Source organism: Protopterus annectens, chromosome 9.part0 (assembly GCF_019279795.1).
Source record: "Protopterus annectens isolate FY-2018-M chromosome 9.part0, PAN1.0, whole genome shotgun sequence".
Classification (NCBI taxonomy): Eukaryota; Metazoa; Chordata; order Ceratodontiformes; family Protopteridae; genus Protopterus; species Protopterus annectens.
Window position 1 is genome coordinate 125,691,650 of NC_056743.1, and position 21,424 is coordinate 125,713,073.

General features: G+C 41.7%; 1 protein-coding gene across 5 annotated transcripts in view; it reads right to left on the reverse strand.

Annotated features, from left to right (window-relative positions):
- LOC122811078 (APAF1 interacting protein) overlaps positions 1 to 21,424 on the reverse strand; it is a 791,984-nt gene that overhangs the window by 206,869 nt on the left and 563,691 nt on the right. For all 5 annotated transcript variants that reach the window (XM_044082644.1, XM_044082647.1, XM_044082643.1 and 2 more), the window contains one exon: positions 4,777 to 4,894. In XM_044082644.1, coding sequence (XP_043938579.1) covers positions 4,777 to 4,894 — 118 coding nt within the window. The remainder of the gene's footprint in view (positions 1 to 4,776; positions 4,895 to 21,424) is intronic.

Sequence of the window (21,424 nt, forward strand, 5' to 3'; positions counted from 1 at the left end):
ATCATGCACAGTTTATCTTAGATCTTTTAGAATCTATTCAGTTACCTCAGAAAGTAGCCATTTGTAAATGCACAGCTCACACCAAGCAACAAGATAGGATTTCAAAAGGTAATGCAAGAGCTGATACAGCTGCAAAACAAGCAGCCACAGAAGTATTTCGTTTAAATGAGGAATTACAACCCTCTGAGATTTTAGATTTAGATATGTTAAAAACAATGCAGACACTCACTACGCAAGCTGAAAAACAACGATGGGTAAAAGGAGGAGCAATTCTCGAAAAGGGGCTGTACATCTCTAGAGAAGGGAAACCGATACTACCATCTAATTTGTTTACATATGCAGCTTTGTTGAGCCATGGGCAGTGCCATGTCTCAACAGGGGGGATGGTACAGCTGGTGAACCAGGTGTTCACAACGTACGGATTTACAAACTACTCTTGTTTGACGTGTCAGATTTGTAACAAACATCATGCAGAAGGGGCGTTAAAGCCCAAGCAAGGGAGTTTCCCTACACCACCATATCCGTTTCACACAATCTGTATGGATTTCATAGAATTGAACAAATGTGAAAATAAGAAGTATTGTCTTGTCATTGTAGATATGTTTTCCAGATGGGTGGAAGCGTTTCCAACCAAAAATCCAGATGCAGCCACAGTGGCAAAAGTACTTGTCAAAGAAATCATCCCTAGATTCGGCATTCCGAAAAACCATACAGCAGTTAAGTAAGTATTTTGGTATTTCTTTAAAAAATCATTGTGCATACCATCCACAATCTGCAGGGCTAGTTGAAAGGCATAATGGTATATTAAAAAACAAATTGAGAAAATTGATAGCTGAGACAGGGAAAAATTGGATATACTGTTTACCCCTGGCACTGTTGAGCATGAGAACTGTCCCTACAGCAAAAGGATTGACTCCTTTTGAAAAGTTATTTGGAAGGGCTTACTATATACCCCAGTAGAAACTTCTCATGTCATCAGACCAGGAAGCTGATTTTACACTAGCTGAATATATGAAGAAAGTCATGAATTCTAAACATCTGTTGCAGTCAAATTCTGTTTCAGATAGAAAGCACACCGATACATCAGAAGTGGCAGTGACACCCAGGGACTGGGTGTGGATAAAAGTTATCAAGAAGAAGAATTGGTTATCGCCAAGGTGGGAAGGTCCCTACCAGGTGCTTCTTTCGACACCCACTGCAGTCAAGATAGCAGAGCGAGCTTCGTGGATCCACCTGACGCACTGCAAACTTGTTAAGAGCTTTGAACTGGACAAAAATCTTACCTCTCCATCGGGACCCTCAGCACAAAGTCTGGCTACAAAGGGGGGGGGGGTCAGATCAATAGGACTGATCCGTCTCAACCCCAGTGAAGAAACCATCGGTGTTGAAGGTCCTATTAGGGCAGAGAGTAAGAACACATGTCTGAAATAAAGATGACCGGATCCAGTAAGATCCAGATGTACCTATTCGGAAGAGTCGGAGAAAACAGGAATGCAGAACAACCGTTTCCTCGGAAGTATTGCATAACCATCCTGTTGACTGTACTAATGACAATAATCTTTTTGTTGTGGCCACTCCTTTTCACAGCCACACAAACTGGACTGAACAAGCATGCAGAGTTGTATGCAGAGTGGCACTCAAACTTCAACACTTACCAGGCAATCAAATATGTGTATGCTGAGACCTTCAATGTTTCGAATTGCTGGATTTGCACAGCTTTGCCAAAAGCATACGGGGGGGGGGGGGTTATTGTTAACTTCAGTCCCCCTAGGAGCCAACAAAACCTGGAAAAACTTAGTCTATGATACATCAGATATCACATCACAAGATAAAGTAGCATTGCACTTGTCTGTTCGACAGAAGGGGACTGTGTGTTTTTACAAAAATGATACAGTTCAGGTGGGTTGGAGCAATTGCAATGTGACTGTTCCTTATAGATGCTACAATAAGACTGATAACACAGGGTCCTATTGCAACACGAGCTATGATTCATTTGTTGAACTGATGCATAGGACAACTGATGAAGTAAAACATAATGCTGACCTTTATAGACAACTGTCTATGATAGACATAAAATGTTTCATCCAGAGCCAGGACATAGTAAAGTTACTACCAAAGTAGAAGACTGTTATTTTGTATGTGATAGGAAAGCATACAAGTGGTTACCTGAGAATTGGTCCGGCAGTTGTTATTTTGGGTACCTGGTTCTGGCCATACGACACACAGCAGTTTTGCCTCAAGGAAAAATTTGAAATGTTCGATGAGAAATCAAGAAGCCTGTCAATCCAGTGGGGCAAATCAATGCGGGTTGGAAAAACCATCATGCTATGAGCTTAGGGAAAAATGGACTGTCACATATGGACTTGGGTGATACATCATCTCGTAGGCAGGTGTACTGCCAGCATATGGAGCAACGAAATCAATCTGGGAACTGAGAAAATTGTCTAAACTTCTCGAAATAATGAGTAATGCAACCTTTTCCGCCCTAGAATTGGTGACTGATGAACTGACTGCCATGAGAACTGTAGTGCTTCAAAACCGCATGGCTCTCGACTTCACCCTAGCGGCGAAAGGAGGTACGTGCGCTTCAATCCAGGAGGAGTGCTGTTCGCATATTCCTGACCACAAACACGAGATAGACAATCATCTTGAGGTAATTCAGCAGGTGTCAGCCATGACCAAACCAGGACCAAATCCATTGACAGACTTTTTTCAGAGATTGTTTGAGGGGTGGGGCAATATCCTGATGAACATCCTGATTGCCATCTGTGTAGGAATGATCCTACTGGTGGTATGTGTGTGCTGCTGCATCCCCTGCATGAAAAGACTGATTAAAGACTTTGTAGACATGTCAGTTTCAGAAACCGTATACCAAGGTACTGAACTTGAAGAATTGTTAAAAATCTGAAAAGGCTTTCATAAGTTTAAACGGAATGACTCTCTTAACTGCAAATCCTGAGTAGGAAGAGGTTAGGGGAAGAAAAACTGTTTATGCTTATCTTGAAAGTAGAATAAAAGTATTAAAAGGGGGGACATGTTAGAAAAATATGTAATAGTAATATGCACGCTTAGTGCATTTAGTGCATTCGAGATTTAAAAGGGTTAATACATTTATTCTGTTCACGCTGCATGAATCTGCAGTGCACAGCCATTAGAAACTTAACAAGAAGCATTCTATTTTCTGCTAATGTCAGCAAATAACAAGAAGTAATTCATTTCTGCTAATGTCATGAAAATTAACATAGGGATATTGATTTCTGCTTATGTCATGAGAAAACATGCAGCTGCTAGAAGCTATTGATAAAGAAAACAAAAGATGCTTGAAAGTTTAAACCGTAGTCAGCATTACTTGTACTAAAGCTAGAAATGTACCTTGAATCTAGGTAAAATGTAACACATGTATTAGAACAGTACAATAGAAGAACTGAAATGCTGAAATGGACTGACATAAACCCAAGGCCAGGTTGTTTTTCTCAAAATGTTTTTGCAGAATGACAGATATTTTAACTTGGTCAGCAATAAGTCTAACAATATTTTCTGTAGAACATACAGAAAGCTGTGTCTAACTACGTCAGCAATAGAATGTAACATTTTCTATGTGACAGGAAGAGAACTGTATAAGTATAACCTACTAGTCATTAATCATTTAGACAAACCCTGTGGATACATGCTTTGTCTCCTTGCTGCAAGTAATAAAGGGTGCCTTGCTTGAACCTAACGTGACTTGGTCTTTGAAGTTTTTTTCCTTTGACAATTACATTGCCAAAGTGGTTAGAAAATCCTTCTATGTGGCCCACCTAATCACAAAAGGGTTCGTATCCAGATCAAAAGAGGTCATTGTGCCCCTCTACTCATCAGACCCATCATAGAGTACAACGCCTCATTTGGGATGTACCTTACAAGACACCTGCAACAGCTGGAAAGACCACAGAAGTACCTCACCAAGAGGATCACAGGCCTCAAACAGATGCCCTACGCAGCTCGACTGAAGAAACTCCAACTGTACTCGGTGGCATATTGCCTACTCAGAGGTGATCTCTGCCTGCCATAAAAGGCCATATCCAACCCAGAATTGATGGACATGCTCCATATAAAGAAAACCATATCCCCTCGAGCCACACGCTCAAGGGATCTAAACCTCACCACAACAATAAATAGGATGTGCTGGAGGGATAGATTCCTGTCCCAGAGACTTCCCATGCTTTGCAACAAGATTCCAATCTACATTAGGCAGAGCTCCTCACTAACACTCTTCAAGAGAAACCTTGACGAGTGGATGGGAAACAGAAAGTTTACCCCAGGGATCACTTCAGTGACTCTGCTGGACAGAGGCATAGGGAACTAATCTAAGGGGGCGGTGAAAGCCAACACATTCTGGCTAGGCTTATAAATGCCTTCGGGCAGATAGCCTAGTACCTACCTATGAACACGTTGAGAGATATGATAGGCAATGAAGCTGAACATGTTAAGTTAAAGAATTAAATAACCACTTGAGGCTATCTAAAGTTAAAAATAGCATAAATAAAAGGTTAACGTGACACTTCAAGTTGCACAGTTAAATAATGGAATATACTAGTACAGACTTTTAAAACTAAAATACCTTGATTACCTTAAAAATATCTCTAGACAAATAATACTACATGTTCTGGTAGTGGTGAATACATAACTCCTCTACAGGATGTTTAGTCATATGTACTATGATAAGGACACATTTTCACTGTTTATCTGTCCTTCAGTGAGAATTATTTTTTATACTTACTCTTTTATACGTCTTACCTCTCATAGTGTAAGCATTCATGAAGAGGGGGGTACACTGGCTTTTTTTCAGTTTCTTATGTGGTGGAGGACTGGATATTTCATGTTCTTCCATATCACAAACGAACAAGTCTTCAGGCTAAAAGCCAAATTAAGATACTAAGAAATATTTTACAGTGAAAGATAGACAACTTTTTATATAGAATTAAAGTGTTATAATGCAAAAGGTGAATGTAGGTTCTGGTTTATTAGCATCCCGTGGAAATTCTGTAACACAGAGGCACCACTTCCCCCCAATCATTTAACACACCTCTGGAATGTAACAGCACATTGCATACCTGCCTGTCTATATAGTCCAAAGATACCAGTGTCTTTCACCATTTTATCAATCAAACAACCTGTGGCATTCATGCCAGGCATACCTTTCAACTTCCTAGAATTAAAAATCATAGCTCTGGCCTTTAGAAATCAAATCAGAGGGTCAGGAAAAGCGGCACTTTTTGATTTTTCCACAATAAAATGTCTTTTTACCTGAGGTCCTATATAGTTAGTGGTAGGAAGTCTTTCTATAGGCTTTGTTTATTTATTTAATAAGGGACATACCCATAAACAGGTCCGACTTTATGAGAAACATTTAGGAGGAAAAGTTTAAATCTGACAACCAAAATCAAAGTGCCACACCTAAATCATTGCAATTGAGAGATATGATGCCAGGCAATTTATAGTAATGGGCAGCACAAGGACTTTACTCAGCAAATCTGGGTATTATCCTCTCCCTGTATGCTTCACAATTCTACACAAATCATTTAATCAAACATTTCTCTTAGCTACACCTCAAAACGGGTACTTGCAAATGCAGAAATATATTACATAAATTAAATGTGTATCTGTAAGCTCATTCATCTGTAATGGGTTATTGCCCTGTTCACGACTACTTTCTCAGCCTAATGCCTACTGAGTACCATAATGGACATCAGCTCTCCAAATTAGATTAAGCAGATAATTATAGAACAAATGAATGCTCAATAATTTTCCAACTCCCACTATGCCCTAACTCAGGGCTGTGGTTAACACAAAGCCAGCAACAAGAGTAAAGCATAATTCCAGTCCTGCATGGTATGGCAGCCCACTGGAGAAAGTATAAATACTCACACACGCACAACTATGGGTAAATTGGAAGAATGACAATTCAGATATTAAAAAGTACTTGAGATGCAGAAGTAAAGTACACTCTACATCAAACGATCCATGTAGAGACAGTAAGGACATGAAAACTTCACAAAGAAGGCACCTCAGCTAGTAAATCTCCTGAAAAAAAATAATCATTATGAGGTAGCAAGGCTAATCACTGCACCACTCTACTATCTTATGTACACATGCAAGGAAATTGATGTAAGCTGGGGAACTTATGGTATTATGAGGCACTGTTCTTTCCTGGTTAGCTCAGATCATTAGACTGTCTCGTTCAAAGTTTCTACCCCCCCCCCCCCAGCCGTAATCAAGCTAAAAAACTTCTCAAAAGCTGACTACAACCTCCTAAGGGAGGGTATCTGGTAGCTTCACACCACTGTCCCCCTCAGAGGATGCAGGCAACTATGCTGAACAGTATGCCAATGCAGTATACAAGCACCTGTACAACTGCATGGACTCAGCCATACCAAACAGAACTAAAATCTGTTCCTCAAGGAAACACAAACCTGTTTGGTGAACATCCTCTATCAACAGGCTTTACAACTTCTTCTTCTTCTTCTTTCGGCTTTTCCTGGTTAAGGGTCGCCACAGCGGATCACCTGTCTACTCATGATTGGCAGTGGAGTTTTACATTGTCGAGTTGCCAGCCCGCTGCCCAATCTTGCACAGAAGGCACACACACGCACACCTAGGGCCAATTTAGACTGTCCAATCCACCTACAGCATGTCTTTGGGATGTGGGAGGAAACTGGAGCACCTGGAGGAAACCCACGCGACCACAGGGAAGACATGCAGATTCACCACAGAAAGCACCCCAGCCGAGGATTGAACTGGAGAGCCATTTGCTGTGAGGCGACAACACTAACTGCTGCACCACAGCGGCTGCCCAATCAAAAGGCTTTACAACAAAAGGAAGAAACTGTTGTCCAAGGGTAAAAAGGAACAAATTCCAAATTGGAAAAACTCCCTCCTGAGCCTCATCTAGCAATTAGATCACTAGTGAAAACCTCCAAAGCCAATTATGAATTGAAACTAGCCTCCGAAACAAAGGGAAACCACAAAGCCTTCTTCACTTATGCCAGGAACCTCCATGAGAAAGTCCAGGTTTATTCTGAATTAGTACTTAACAGTACCACTTATACTGATCCTGTTGACTTAGCCAACCTGCTAACAGATAGGTTCAGCACAAACTTCACCCCCTCTGTCCCCCCTAAAGGCCCTTCTCACATCCCCGATACTTGTCCTGCACTTCACATCTTTGTAGATCAAGTGTTAAAAGCCATAAGGCAAAGAACACGGCTTCCATGGGACCTGACAGTATCTCAGGCTGTATTCTGCACCATCTCCAGCAAGAACTGGCTTCGCCATTCAACCACTCCCTAAGTACAGGCTTCATCCCAACAGGGTGGAGAACTGCCATTATCATCCCCCTGCACAAAGGTGGTGCCACTACTGACCCTGGTAACTATCACCCTATTAGCTTGACAAGTCTGATCTGTAAATCCATGGAGCATATTATTATGGATCTTATAAACAAGGACATAGCAATCTCCAAGCACTTGACCCCACCCAGTTTGGATTCATCAAGAGCAGATATTGCCTGTTGAACCTGGTTGATTTATTTGAGACTATTACCAAGGCCCAGGACGAGGGAAAGTCAGTACATACAGCTTACCTTGACTTGGTCAAGGCCTCTGACACATTCCCCCACTCTGGTATCATCACAAAGCTAGCATAACTTGGTGTAAATCCCTATCTCATCAGGTGGGTAGCCAACTGGCTCACCAACAGGACCCTCAAGGTCAAAATAGGTGCCTCCACATCCAATAGTACACCTTTCATTAGTGCAGTTCCCCAGGTATCTATCCTGGGACCTCTATTGTTTGGCATATACTTCTCAGAGGTCCAGGCAAAGACAAAAGGCCTGTGGCTCACCAAGTTTGCAGAAGACTAAGTTGTCTGCTGCCACTGACTTCCCAAATGATGTTAACATACTGCAAGGGGGTCACACAGCAACTAATGACTGATGCCAAAGTCATGGCCTTAAACTAAACACAGAAAGATGTGTCCTCATACCATTCGGCAGAAACACAGCTCCTACTGATTACCACATTAACAGGAACTGCCTAAACACACAACCTGTGGTGACAGACCTGAGTACTCAGGTTGATAAAGTACAGTTTTGTACCTACCATAAATGTAGATGTTCGAAGATCCACATTGCTGCAGTCCTTACATATGGGTAGTCCGCTGTCCTCGGTCGGCCCGAATACCAAAGTATTAGGCTGACGTCGGTCAAGGCGCTTAAAACTGACATCAGGACGTCAGGGTACAAAAGCGCATGACCGACGTCATTTCCTCAGTCTTTTCTTGCCCCAGATGTCAGAAGGCCCTAACAAGAAAGGCCAAAGCCAAAAACCAGCAAAAACTAACCAACCACCCGTGCACTAACCATATTTACAATATGTACAACACAAACCACACCACCACCTTCAAAACAGAGGGGAAGGAGGGAGGGTAAATTGGACTGCAGCAATGTGGATCTTCGAACATCTACATTTATGGTAGGTACAAAACTGTACTATGTTCTTCATCTCACATTGCTGCAGTCCTTACATATGGGTAGAATCCCAAAGCAGAGGTAAGGGAGGATGGCAAAACTATAAAGCATTAGGAGCTGCCAAAATGCCCTGTAAAATTGCAGTGGCAAATCCAGCCCTAGATTTAGAGTAAAGTGGAAGGTGGTAATGCTTAGAGAAAGTATGCACTGAACTCCAAGTAGCTGCTTCCAAAATATCTTTAGTAGCCACCCCCTTAAAAGCTGTAGAAGTGGCAGTAGCCCTAGTGGAATGAGGCCTAATCCCAGCTGGAATCTCCTTACCATGATGGGAATAACAGAAAGCAATACTAAAACCAATCCACTTAGAAATAGTTTGTTTTGAAACAGGTTTGCCCTGAGAACCCAAAGCAAAAGAAACAAACAACTGCTGAGCCTGCCTGAACCCTTTAGTTCTGCTCAAATAATATCGCAACTGTCTGTGTATATCCAAAGTGTGCAAAATCCTTTCCCCTTTATTTTGGGGGTTTGCATAAAAAGTAGGCAAATGAATAGTTTGGTTTAAAGCCACACTAGAAACCACTTTAGGCATAAAAGAAGGGTTAGTGCAAAGACACCCTATCCTTGTGGAAAATTAAGAAAGGCTCAACTGCCATAAGGGCCTGTAATTCAGAAACCCTTCTCAGAGGTAATGGCCAACAAAAAAGCAGTCTTCCATGATAAATATTTCAACTCTGCCGATGCTGCAGGCTCAAAAGGTTGTAGAGTGAGTTTCTCCAACACAAAATTAAGATCCCAAGCAGGAGTAGGAGCTCTACGTGGGGGTCTTATATTCTTTGCCCCTCTAAGGAATTGCTTAAACAAAGGCTGAGAAAATAATGGTGGGTCACAGTCATAGTGAGCAGAAATTGCTGCAGCATGAACCTTTATAGAAGAGAAGGACAAACCTTTGTCCAATAACTCAGTAAGGTATTGAAGCGCAACACTTAAATTAGGTTTAGAAACATCAAAGTCCTTTGCTGTACTCCAAAAGAAAAATCTCCTCCATTTATCTGCGTAAACTTTCCTTGTACTAGGCCTTCTGGCCTCCAAAATAACATTCAAAACTTGTTGTGGAAGCTGAGACCCTCCAGGGTTTAAAACAGAATATGCCAGGCTGTCAGATGTAGAGAATGAAGTTTGACATTGAGTAAATGACTGTTCTCCTGAGACAGCAGGTGAGGAATCAAGGCAAAGGCCATGGAGGCTCCTGTACCAGACTTCTCAGTAATGGGTACCAGTGCTGTCGAGGCCAATCTGGAGCTATTAAAATCATGTTTGGCTTGTCCTGTCTGACCTTCAGCAGTACCTTTGGGAGGAGAGGCAGAGGTGGAAAGGCATACACGTGAAGATTGCTCCAATTGAATGAAAGAGCATCCACTTTCCAAGCTGTGGGATGAAACCTTTTTGTGCAAAACTTTGGCAGCTGGTAATTCAGTGGAGAAGCGAACAGATCTATGTCTGGAGTTCCCCATAACACTGTCAATCTCTGAAATACATGAGGATCCAATTTCCACTCGTGGGGATCCATAATTTGTCTGCTCAACACATCTGCTAAGGAGTTCTGTGCTCCTGGCAGAAACCTTGCCTGAAGATTTAGCTGTAAACTGAGAGCAGTCTCCCAAAAAATCATTGCTTGCCTGCATAGAGGATAAGAATGCGTTCCCCCTTGCTTGTTGATGTACCACATGACAGTTGTGTTGTCTGTTTGAATCAACACCTGCCCTGGAAGAAGTAAATCCTTGAAAGCTATCAATGCAAATTGGACTGCTAACATCTCCTTCAAGTTGATATGTAGATGTTGAAGTCTGGCAGGCCACGTGTCTTGTACCCAGTTTCCATTTAGATGAGCTCCCCAAGCTTTGTCTGAGGCATCTGTCGTTAAAACCTGACTCGCCTCTGGCTGGGTCACAGAGAGTCCCTTGTTTAGGTGACATTCCTGAGCCCACCACAAAAATTCCTTTTGAATGCAAGGTATTATCTGAATGACAGTGTCCAAATCTTGGCAGTGCTGTGTCCATACATTCTTGAGATACCACTGTAGCTTCCTCATATGCAGTTTGGCATTGGGAAGTACCAGAATACAAGATGCCATGAACCCCAAGGCTTGAAGGACTGTCCTTGCAGTCAGCCTGGACTGACGAGACAATTGGTGGAAGTAAAGAGAAAGATTTCTTTTGTTTGTCCGGGGTCAAAAAGGCCATCTGGGATGCTGTATTCAGTCTCACACCCAGAAAGCACATGTCCTGAGAGGGTACTAGACTGGACTTTATTTCATTCACAGAATACCCCAGGCATCTTAACACTGCCATCACATACTGTAAATGATGAAGAAGTTCGTCCTTTTCTTGGGCCAGAATCACGCAATCGTCCAAATAAGGATAGATTTGTATTCCTCTTAGCCTGAAGAAAGCTACCACTGGAGCCAGAACCTTCGTGAACACTCTGGGCGCAGTAGATAAGCCAAAGGGCAATGCAGAGAACTGATAATGTGAAGTCCCAGCCCGAAAACGCAGATACTTCCTGCAACTGGGCCTGATAGGAACATGAAGGTAAGCTTCCTTGAGATCCAGAGTCACCATCCAGTGATCTTTGCCCAGCAGAGGTAAAAGCTGTTGTAACGTCAACATTTTGAACTTGGGAATGTCCAGATATGTGTTGAGGATAGATAAATCCAAAATTGGTCTCCACGTGTTTCCTTTCTTTGGTACTAGAAACAGGCGAGAATAAAATCCTAGGCCCACTTCTGGCAGAGGGATCGGTTGTATGGCCCCTATTTGAAGTAGTAAAGAAATTTGTTTGTGAGCCTCTAGTCTTTGCTGAGGAGGAACGTCCGGCATGCCTTTGAAAGGAGGCAAGGTATGGAAATAAAACTTGTAACCCTGGTGTATGATATCCAATACCCATTTGTCTTGGGTAATCAACATCCAATTTTCCTTGAAGAGTGCTAACCTTCCTCCCAAAGGTGCTGCCAGGCAAGAAGGATCTGGCAGCTGAAAAAGTAGGTCATGGGCCTGTTTACGAAAGGACTGGCCCCTGCCCTCCCCCGAAGATTGTGCAGGTGAACTCCCTGTTCTAGGTCTGAAAGAACTCTGAGCTCTGCCCCTACCACGTCTAGATCTACCCCTAGACTGAGAATCATAAGAAGGATACGTCCACCCCTTAGCAGGCCAATTCCTACTAAACTTCGGAGGCTGAACTGCAAAAAATCTTTAACAGCCTGCATAGACTTAGCCTTGTCTTCCATTTTCTTCAAGACTGACTCCACAGGTGAACCAAACAACACATCAGACTGCAAAGGAGCATCCAAAATCCTTGTCTTAACATGGTCAGATAAATTCTGATCCTTCAGCCAGGCGTGCCTGCGAAGAACTGAGCCAGTGGCAGCCACCCTAGACGAGGCCTGCACAGCATCAAAACCACACTGTAATGAATGCTTACCCACCTGTTCAGAGACATGCACCAAATCTTGTAATTCTTTACACTCAATGCCTTCCGCCAGAGCATCCACCTTAGACTTCAATTGAGAAAGAAGAAAGTTTTGATATTTCAACATATGAAACTGGCAATTCAAAGCCCTCATAGCTAAGGTAGAAGATGTATAGACCTTCTTTCCCCATCTATCCAAAGCTCTGGCTTCTTTATCAAGAGGAACCGGATTTTTACAACAGAGGCCTTGACACCCTTAGGTCCCTGACTAATAGTTTCTGGGTCCGCCCTAGGACTCTTATAAAGATATTTATGAGCCTCAGGCACCCTGTAATACCTATCCGGTTTAACAGGAGCAGGAGGCAGAGAATCAGGATTAAGTGAAGCCTCTGCAAACACATCTTCCACAACATCCAGAACAGGGGGTATAGCCAAGGGCCTATGCTGGGGTAACAACAAAAATTCCCTAAGCCTTTTCCGAGAATCAGAGAAGTCCTGACCTTCCCACTTAAAATGTTCCCTCATAGAATGAAGTGTCTCTGAAAAAGAAAAATCCTCTGGAGGAGAAGCAGAAGGAGTGGCATCATCTGCATCAGAATCAGAATAAGGAGAGTACTCCTGCAAGTCTTCAGCTGAAGACTCTGAAACATCCGAAGCCTGCTCAAAACTTCCCAACTCTGGCTCCACCCTAGGCCTCTTATCAGGAGGGGGCAAAGAACCTCTAATCAGAGTAATCAAATCTTCTGCCATTTTAAGCATGTGCTTCTTAGGCACAGACCCTGCTGAACTAGGAGTGACACCAACAGAAGCTAAAACTGGCCTGCCTCTGGGAGAAGCCTTGGAAACAGAAGGAGAAGGCCTAACCACCCTAGGAAGGGAGGGGAGTACAGTAACTTGAGAAGCCCCTTCAGCCTGACCTGCCTCCTGAGAGACCACCTCCTGCAAAATCAAAGTCTCCCCCTGAGACTCCAGAGAAGTCTCCGTCGGAACCACCAGTTCCACTGAAGCCTCTAAAGAACCGGCGTCCGGAACGGACGACTCATCTTGCCTGGGTTTAACTGCTTTGTCTTTGCGCTTCTTCGCAGAAGCGGGCGCCGGAGAATCCGACGGCATATTATAATTGCACCGCTTCCCAAAGACCAGCCTAGCACAATCTAACCTTCGCTTAATAGTGCGTTTATTGAACCTAGCACAAAAGCGACACCCAACAACGTCGTGCTCAGGCCCCAAACAAGGAATACACAAAGAATGATAATCCCTATGTGGTATCTGTTTCCCACAAGAAATACAGTTATTCACTTTTTCTGACATCCGGTAAAACACTGAGGCAAGAAAAAACCAAAATATTCCCCAACGGGGTACTTAGCCAACTTGGATTCGGTCTGAAACTCCAAATTCGAAAAATTTCAGAACGCCGAACGGCACTTGCAACGCTGCTTCTGCATCGGACCATGCGGCAAAAAAGACTGAGGAAATGACGTCGGTCATGCGCTTTTGTACCCTGACGTCCTGATGTCAGTTTTAAGCGCCTTGACCAACGTCAGCCTAATACTTTGGTATTCGGGCCGACCGAGGACAGCGGACTACCCATATGTAAGGAATGCAGCAATGTGAGATGAAGAACATCCTCACATTTGATGATCACGTAGCAGCAGTGGTCAGAAAAGCCTTTTACTTGGTTCATCTCATAAGTAAAGGGATTGCATCCAGAAAAAAAATGAGGTTATTACGTCTCTGTACTCATCCATCATTAGACCAATAGTTGAGTATAATGCCCCATTTGGTATGTACCTCTCCAAAAATCTACACCAACTGGAAAAGCCACAGAAATACCTCACAAAGAGAAACCATGGCCTCCAAAACCTGTCCTATGCAGATAGGCTCAAATCACTATCACTCTACTCAGTATCGTACAGATTGCTCAGAGGTGCTGTGTGTCTCACCTACAAGGCAATCTTGGACCTTGCCCTACTAGAGATACTCCATATCCGTAAGTCTAACTTCTTGTGCATTATCCACTCAAAAGGCCTGAATCTAATATGCTACATACACGTCAAATGGAGTACCTCGCTAAACCTCTTCAAGCGCAACCTTGATGACTGGATGGGAAACCAGAAATCTGTACCAGGGGGTTCCACCTGTGTCCTTCATTGACAGGGGCAACAGGTGCTGACTGAGGTTTCTTTTTGGGGATAAACTCTTGGCTAGGTTTTTAAGGGCCCAAGGGCCATTAGCCTAGTAACCTCCTATGATCCTATAATGATTGTTAAACTATTAGATTAGGTATTTAGTCTTCAGGAAGTGAATAAAGAATGGTGGAGCGGTACATGACGTCCAGACAGGACCAAAATATTCAAATCTGCTTAAGATCATACCAACATTGTTAAAGAGAAGATGCTCGCCGATGACAAGTTGCAACATCCAGCAGAAGACTTGACTGAAAAGGAGGTCACAATAATGGATGTGTTTCTTGAAATAAAAAAGATGAATACTCAATTGAAAAGTTACACTGGTTAGAATGATAAACTAAACATATCAGTACAGGCAGAAAAATGTAGAAGATATACAGATAAACAAAGGAAAACTACAAAATAAGCATTTCACTGATGATGCAAAAAAGTTTTATAGAGAACTGGGAAACACAGCAAAAGGAATAGAATCACCACCAGAAAAAAAATAGACACATTTTGGAGAAATAATTATTAAGACCCTGTGGAACATAACAAAAATGTTGAATGAACAGAAAATTTTAAAGAAACAGTAGTGAGTTAAAACATAAAGGATATGAAATGGGATGAAGTAAAGGGCAAATAAATTGAAACAAAATTAAGATAAGTTCCTAATTAGAATACCCCATGCCCAGATGCAGTACATAACTCCTGACCAAAAGTGTTAACATCTTTACACAAAGTTTTAGCGCCGAGTAAAAATTACTTACATGCACATCCCGAACAGACACCAACCTGGTTAACAACAGGAAAAACGACACCCTTAAGAGTAAATCTGCGACAGACCAATAACTTGCCTTCTGACAACGTACAAACTCTATAGTGAAATTGTGCTGACAGAGTTTATAATCATTTGGAAAAAACTCAATCATGGCTTGAGAACAAAATGGTAACAAAAGAAAGTAGTATGGAACAAAGGATCATTTGTTATTATATAAATAAAGAATTCTTAAAAGGGAAAAATCTAAGTATGGCATGGATAAGTTACAAAAAAGTATCTGACAGCATCCCATATTCATGGATAAAGGCGTGCTTACAGATGCATAAGATACAGCCCACATTGACCAATTACATTACAACAACCAAACAATAGTGGAAAACCACTCTGCAGTTAAGCCATGACAAAGAGGAAACTATCACCCAAAGGATAAACATTCAAAGGGGGATATTCCAGTGTGATTCTGTCACTGCTGCTGTTTTGTCTTGCCCTTAATCCATTAAGCCGTTTACTTAAAACTCATTCACTGCAATGGGGCTCAGAAAGTTTGCACTGTAACTTCCAATGGGCACAGCCTAAGCCTTCTGACAGACTCAAATTATGCCCTCACATTTCAAACAAATTTTCATATATCTCTGGAACCATAGGGGTTACGAAAGAAGTATAAATGGAAAACCCTTCAGCACAAACTATTATCACAGAGGCAGTATTCTTTAGGTTCTAGGTTTTACACTGAATTTTATAAATCACAGTAAACAGTAACTACTACATTTGTAATATTTTGTAAACCACTTACAATATCTCAACTACTGTCAGCAGCATTTTATTCACAGGTTCATAGGTGTGTACTAGGCTAATGGCCCTGGAACCTTTACAAGCCTAGCCCATAGAAGTGCACTGGCATTGTGCCACCCAATGTTAGTTCCCAGTGCTTCTACCAAGTAGAGCCACTGGAGTGATCCCCGGGGTAAACTTTCTATTTCCCATCCACTCAAGATTTCTTTTGAAGAGGACCAGTGAGGTGCTCTGCTTGATATGTATGTGAAGTCTATTCCAGAGCAAGGGCAGTCTTTGGGCTAAGAACCTGTCCCTCCAGCATGTTCTGTTGATTGTGGTAATGAGGCTGAGGTCTCTGCAGCGTGTGGTGTGGAGGGATTGGGATTTCTTTAGATGTAGCATTTCTAACAGAGCTGTGTCAGACATGGCTTTGTAAGTCAAGCAGAGATCGTCTCTTAGTAGACTATATGAGAAAAAGAATAGCTGGAGTTTTTTGAGTCTGTCCATGTAGAACAAGTGTTTAAGGCCTAGGATCCTCTTCGTGAGGTACATTTATGGCCTCTCCAGCTGTTGCATGTGTCTAGTGAGGTACATGCCAAATGGGGCATTATACTCTATGACTGTTTTAATGAAGGAAGAGTAGAGAGAAATGATGACCTCTTTCCTCCTGGATGCAAAACCCTTGGTAATGAGATGTGCCACACAGAAGGACTTTCTGACCACAATAGTAATGTGGTGGTCGAAGGAGAGGTTGCTGTCAACCGGTGCCCCCAGATCTCTTATAATGCCTTCAGTGTTCAGTGGGCTCCCATCGATGTGGTAATTAGTGGGAACCGAGTTTTTCCCAAAGGGCATAATGACGCATTTTTTGGCATTAAGCTTAAGGTCATGGTTTTGACACCAGTCATTGGTCTCAGTGAGGCCTTTCTGTAGGATGACTGCATCACTTGGGGAGTTAATAATGGCTCCCAGCTTGCAGTCGTCTGCGAACATGGTCAGCCAGAGTCCCTCCGTGTTGGCCTGGACTTCTGAGAAGTAGATGCCAAACAGGAGAGGACCCAGGACTGATGCCTGTGGAACTCCACTCATGACTGGTTGGCAGTCTGATTTGGAGTCCACTACTTTCACACTGTGGGTTCTATCTGTGAGCCAATTTGCAACCCACCTAACGCTACAGGGCTTGATGCCTAGTTTGGTGAGTTTATCTAGAATTCCTGCATAAGGAATGGTATCAAAGGCCTTGGCCAGATCGAGGTAGGCTGTATGAACTGTCTTACCTTCATCCATAGCTCTTGTGACTGACTCAAAGAAGTCAACCAGGTTAAGCAGGCATGATCTACCTTTCACAAAACCAAACTGAATGGGATCTAGAGTTTGGAGATTCTCTACATCCTTGTTAATTAGGTCAATGATGATGTGCTCCATAGTCTTATATATCAGACTAGTCAGGCTAATGGGGGCGATAATTTCCAGGGTCTGTCCCATCTAGCTGAGAGCTTTCATATGAGGCTAAGGAGTTCTGTCTGCGTTACTTGGTTGTTGAGATATTTCAAAAAATGTGAAAATGATATCTCAATTTAATATCATAAAAACAGTCAATATCTCTTTACCTGCACTAGACAGAGGTTAAATATTAAAGTAGTTAAGTTTTACATTGTGTAAGCTTTAGATTAAATCTTTTAAAACCTTGTGGATAAGCATGGTTTTGGAATTAACAAGCAATATTTGACACCTAGAGGCGTCAGTAGGAGATAACTGCAGATGTACTTGGAGGCATTACTTGGATGCAATGAGTTAACCAATAAGATCATGGCTACAATTTAGCTCCCAGAAAACAATCTTGCTTAAAGACATTTCATCTACTGTTTTTTTGGATAACTTAAAATTGCACAGTTCATCAAATGTATAGTTGAAAGCACAACTGTAAGTGGTTAAAACTTTCTCAGATGATATAAGAATGTCATCTGGTCTTGATAAACATGCAAAAGCAATGTTTAAAGCAGGGGAGCTGCAGTACCAAGAAAATATTAATCTGGAATAGGTATACGACAAAGGAACTTGAGCAGGAGGGAGTGTATAAATATTTTGAAACTGGTGAAACATTCTTAATAAAACATGAACAAATGCAAATAAACTCAGTAAGAAATGCTTCAGAAGACTAAAACAAATATTGAAAACAGCTTTGACATCTAGTAATAAATTCCAGGCTATAAATCAATTTGCTCTTTCTGTTCTAACTTACAATTTTGGGCTGACCGATTGTCCTGAAAAGGTATTAGATCAGTTAGACCGGAAAACAATAAAAATGATTCATGGTTATCAAATGATATATAAAAATCAGTGTATACCAAGATTATATATTGCTCATTCTGAAGGAGGTTAGAGCCTCCTTTAAATTGATTATATGTATAGATCTGCAGTTGTGGGACTGTAATCATATATGCTGATCTCACCAGATCCAAAGATAGTGAAAGTTTTAAATCATGATGACATACCTGCCAAGTTTGGCAGAAGCAATCTGGTGTCAAGTGGGTGGCAGCAGTGGTGTGGTGGTTAGCGGTGCCACGTCATAGCAAGAGATTCTCCGGTTCGATCCTTGGCTGGGGTGTCTTCTGTGTGGAGTCTGCATGTCCTCCCTGTGGTCACGTGGGTTTTCTCTGGGTGCTACAGTTTCCTCCCACATCCCACAGACATGCCATAGGTGGATTGGACACTCTAAAATGGCACTAGGCGTGCGTGTGTGCGCCTTCTGTGGAAGGTTGGGCACCAGGCTGGCAACTCGACACTGTGAAACTCCACTGCCAATCATGAGCGGACAGGTGATCCGCTGAGGCAACCCCTAACCGGGAAAAGCTGAAAGAAGAAGTAGAAGAATCTGGTGCCAAGTGCAAACCAGAAGTAGACAAAAATCACACACAACAACTAAATGTGCCAAAAAACAAAGGAATATAAGGAGAAGGAAAGAAGTTTGGAAAAGGCATAAATATTGTGGTAAGTACAGAGATCTCCTAGAACCACCTGATGTCCATCAAGATTTGACACTGGAATGGTTAAGGAGAGATGAATTGAAAATGAATGGCAACTCAGAATAATGGACTACATATATGTTTGTTTACAAAAATCCATTGAGTATATTGGAGAATCAGACAAATATAAGTTATATACAAAAAAAAATAATAATTTGAAACATTCACATATCTTGTCACTGGGTGTGATACACTGACGGTAGAGGGCCTGTACACTTAAAGGCACTTTAATGTGACAAGACTATTGCACTGGAGATTATGCAAGTACTACAATATAGAAGTAGCTGAGAAGCACTAGAAACATGAACCACAAACATGAAAGAGATTGATGAAATGTACCTCACATGAGATTGCCACTATCAAGAGTTCAAACATCAGATGTGAAAAAAACTAACATAGTAGTCCACAAAAGAGAGATAAAAGTAGCATTGATCATTGAAATCATTACCCCTAGTGATTATAGTGTTTTATGTACAGAAAGACACATACATAATAAAATATCAAGATTTGCAAGCAGAAGCTGTAACAGCCTAGAAGAAGGATACCCAGCCAGTTCCAATAGTAGTAAGAGCAATGGATCTAATAAAAAAGAATCGACAGGCATATTTAGATATGCTGCCAATACATGTGACTCCATATGAATTACAGGAGTCAATTCTGGCCACCTTGTGGTGCTGTGAAGAGCACTTCTGTCTAACATCAAAGACTGAAACACTTATAATTTCATGAAGCTGAATTATACCCTGACTTCACACAGGGGTTCATTCCCATCATGGTACCAGAAATCCATAAAGACTTGGATAAATTAAACCAGAAGAATGGTAAAATCACTGGGGAGGTTACGGAGACAATAAATGAGCATGTGGAAGCAATCCGGCACCAGTACCTGGAAATTAAATTATGAAAGCCAAGGAAGCTACATCTGAAGCAACGATAGAATTTCTGGAAGCCATTATTATTGAACAAGAGTATAGATTGGAAAAAATAATTTACATTTCAGGTGTTCTTGAACTGCTACTGGGCAGGGACTGTAAGTCGTTTATCCAAAGACAATTATCTATTTGTACAAAATTTCTGCTGGCAGATCTATGCATAGATAGATGGCCCACAGAACAGCATGGATTCCTGGACGAGTGCAGCATGGAAGCACGAGGCAGATTATTGTTCATTTTAGCACCAACATGCTCAGAGAACATGTGCTGTCAAACTTATAGAAGCTGGGTGCCAACATTTCTATTGAAGAGGCTAGAATTTATGTTGAGCAGGACTATTCAGGTCAAATACAAAAGAAAACTGCTGATTTTATACCAATTCACGGACTGCTGAAAATCATGGGTAATAAGTACAAAATGTTTCACCAGGCTACAGTAAGACTTATGTTGCCAGGGGATGCAAAGACATTTAGCAATCCAGATGAACTGAAAGCAGATATCATGAAAGTGTCCCTGGGGAAGCTTTGGGGCAGAAATTTGTTCGCTTGGCAGAGTTACCACAGGAAGACAGTGATGTTCTGCCCAACAGTCACTTTCCTCAAAGGTACTAAAAATTAAAATATTGTGTTGCAACGAAGTCTACCCTGCAAGAACACTGTTCCTCACAAAGACAGAGACAGTAATGCCTAGAGACTCTGTCTGTGGAATGCTATACTCTTAGTATAACAGCATTTCTGGCCATTCTGGTTAAGTGTCCATGTGTGTTGAAGACAAGTTGTAGACATTTGGACAAAGACTGTTGACAAGTGATTTGAATGATTATCCTTTTATAATCCTCTATAACACTAGTAACAGTTCTTTATGCACATTATGTGAATGTGATTATTTGTACAGTTCATAAAGTGAACAGCAGAAAAAAAAAATCATCCAATTACATTACTGTGTGATTGGTTACCTACAGTATGGCAGAGAATCCACAACCCCCAGCTTTTCAAGCGAAGAGCAAGTAAAATAAAAAAAAATCTTGAATTCAAGTGCATTTCTATAATGCCATTTTTGTACAGAAAAGGGCTCTCAATTGCTCCCCCTTACATTTTGCGCTTGAAGCAATTGCCCCCTTCACCCCACCCTTGCTACACTACTGGGTTGGACATTGAACTATTTGTGTGACTGTACTTTTCCTGCCTGATTTCAGCTTCTAGTTTACCTTCAGTTACTTTTGGGTCTGTTCTATAACTTTTTACATATTTTATGCTACTGAAGATGAGGTTTGTACTTTTTAGTATTTATAGGGATTTACTCAGCAGGGTTAAAAAGGTATGATCTTTCTGATTTTGTTTTAAAATTAGAGTTTCACTTGGTAAACTTATGCATTCCTCAGGATTGTGTGATGAGTGGAGTTGGGAGTGCTACTGGATTAGTCTAGTACGAGGGGAAAGGACTGTTCTAGATAAGTGAAGAAAATAGTTTCCGCTGATACCCTGTTTATGAGAATGTGTTATTATGGCCTAGACTTACAAAAGTGTTCCTGGTGCTCATTAAGGGGTTCAGTGTAGTTTCAAGGCTGTTGAATCATCTCCAAGAGATTTCTGATCGGTTTGTTCCCATTCATACAGTCTTACCAGACTAGTGAGGTTGATAGGTGCGTAAGTTAAAGGCAAGTTTGTGAACATCATTGGGAATTTATTTATTAAATTACATTGCATACAAACCATCTGTAAATTGATTAGATCTGGTATGGGGCAAGATGAGTTGTTTCTGGCTAAAGTACG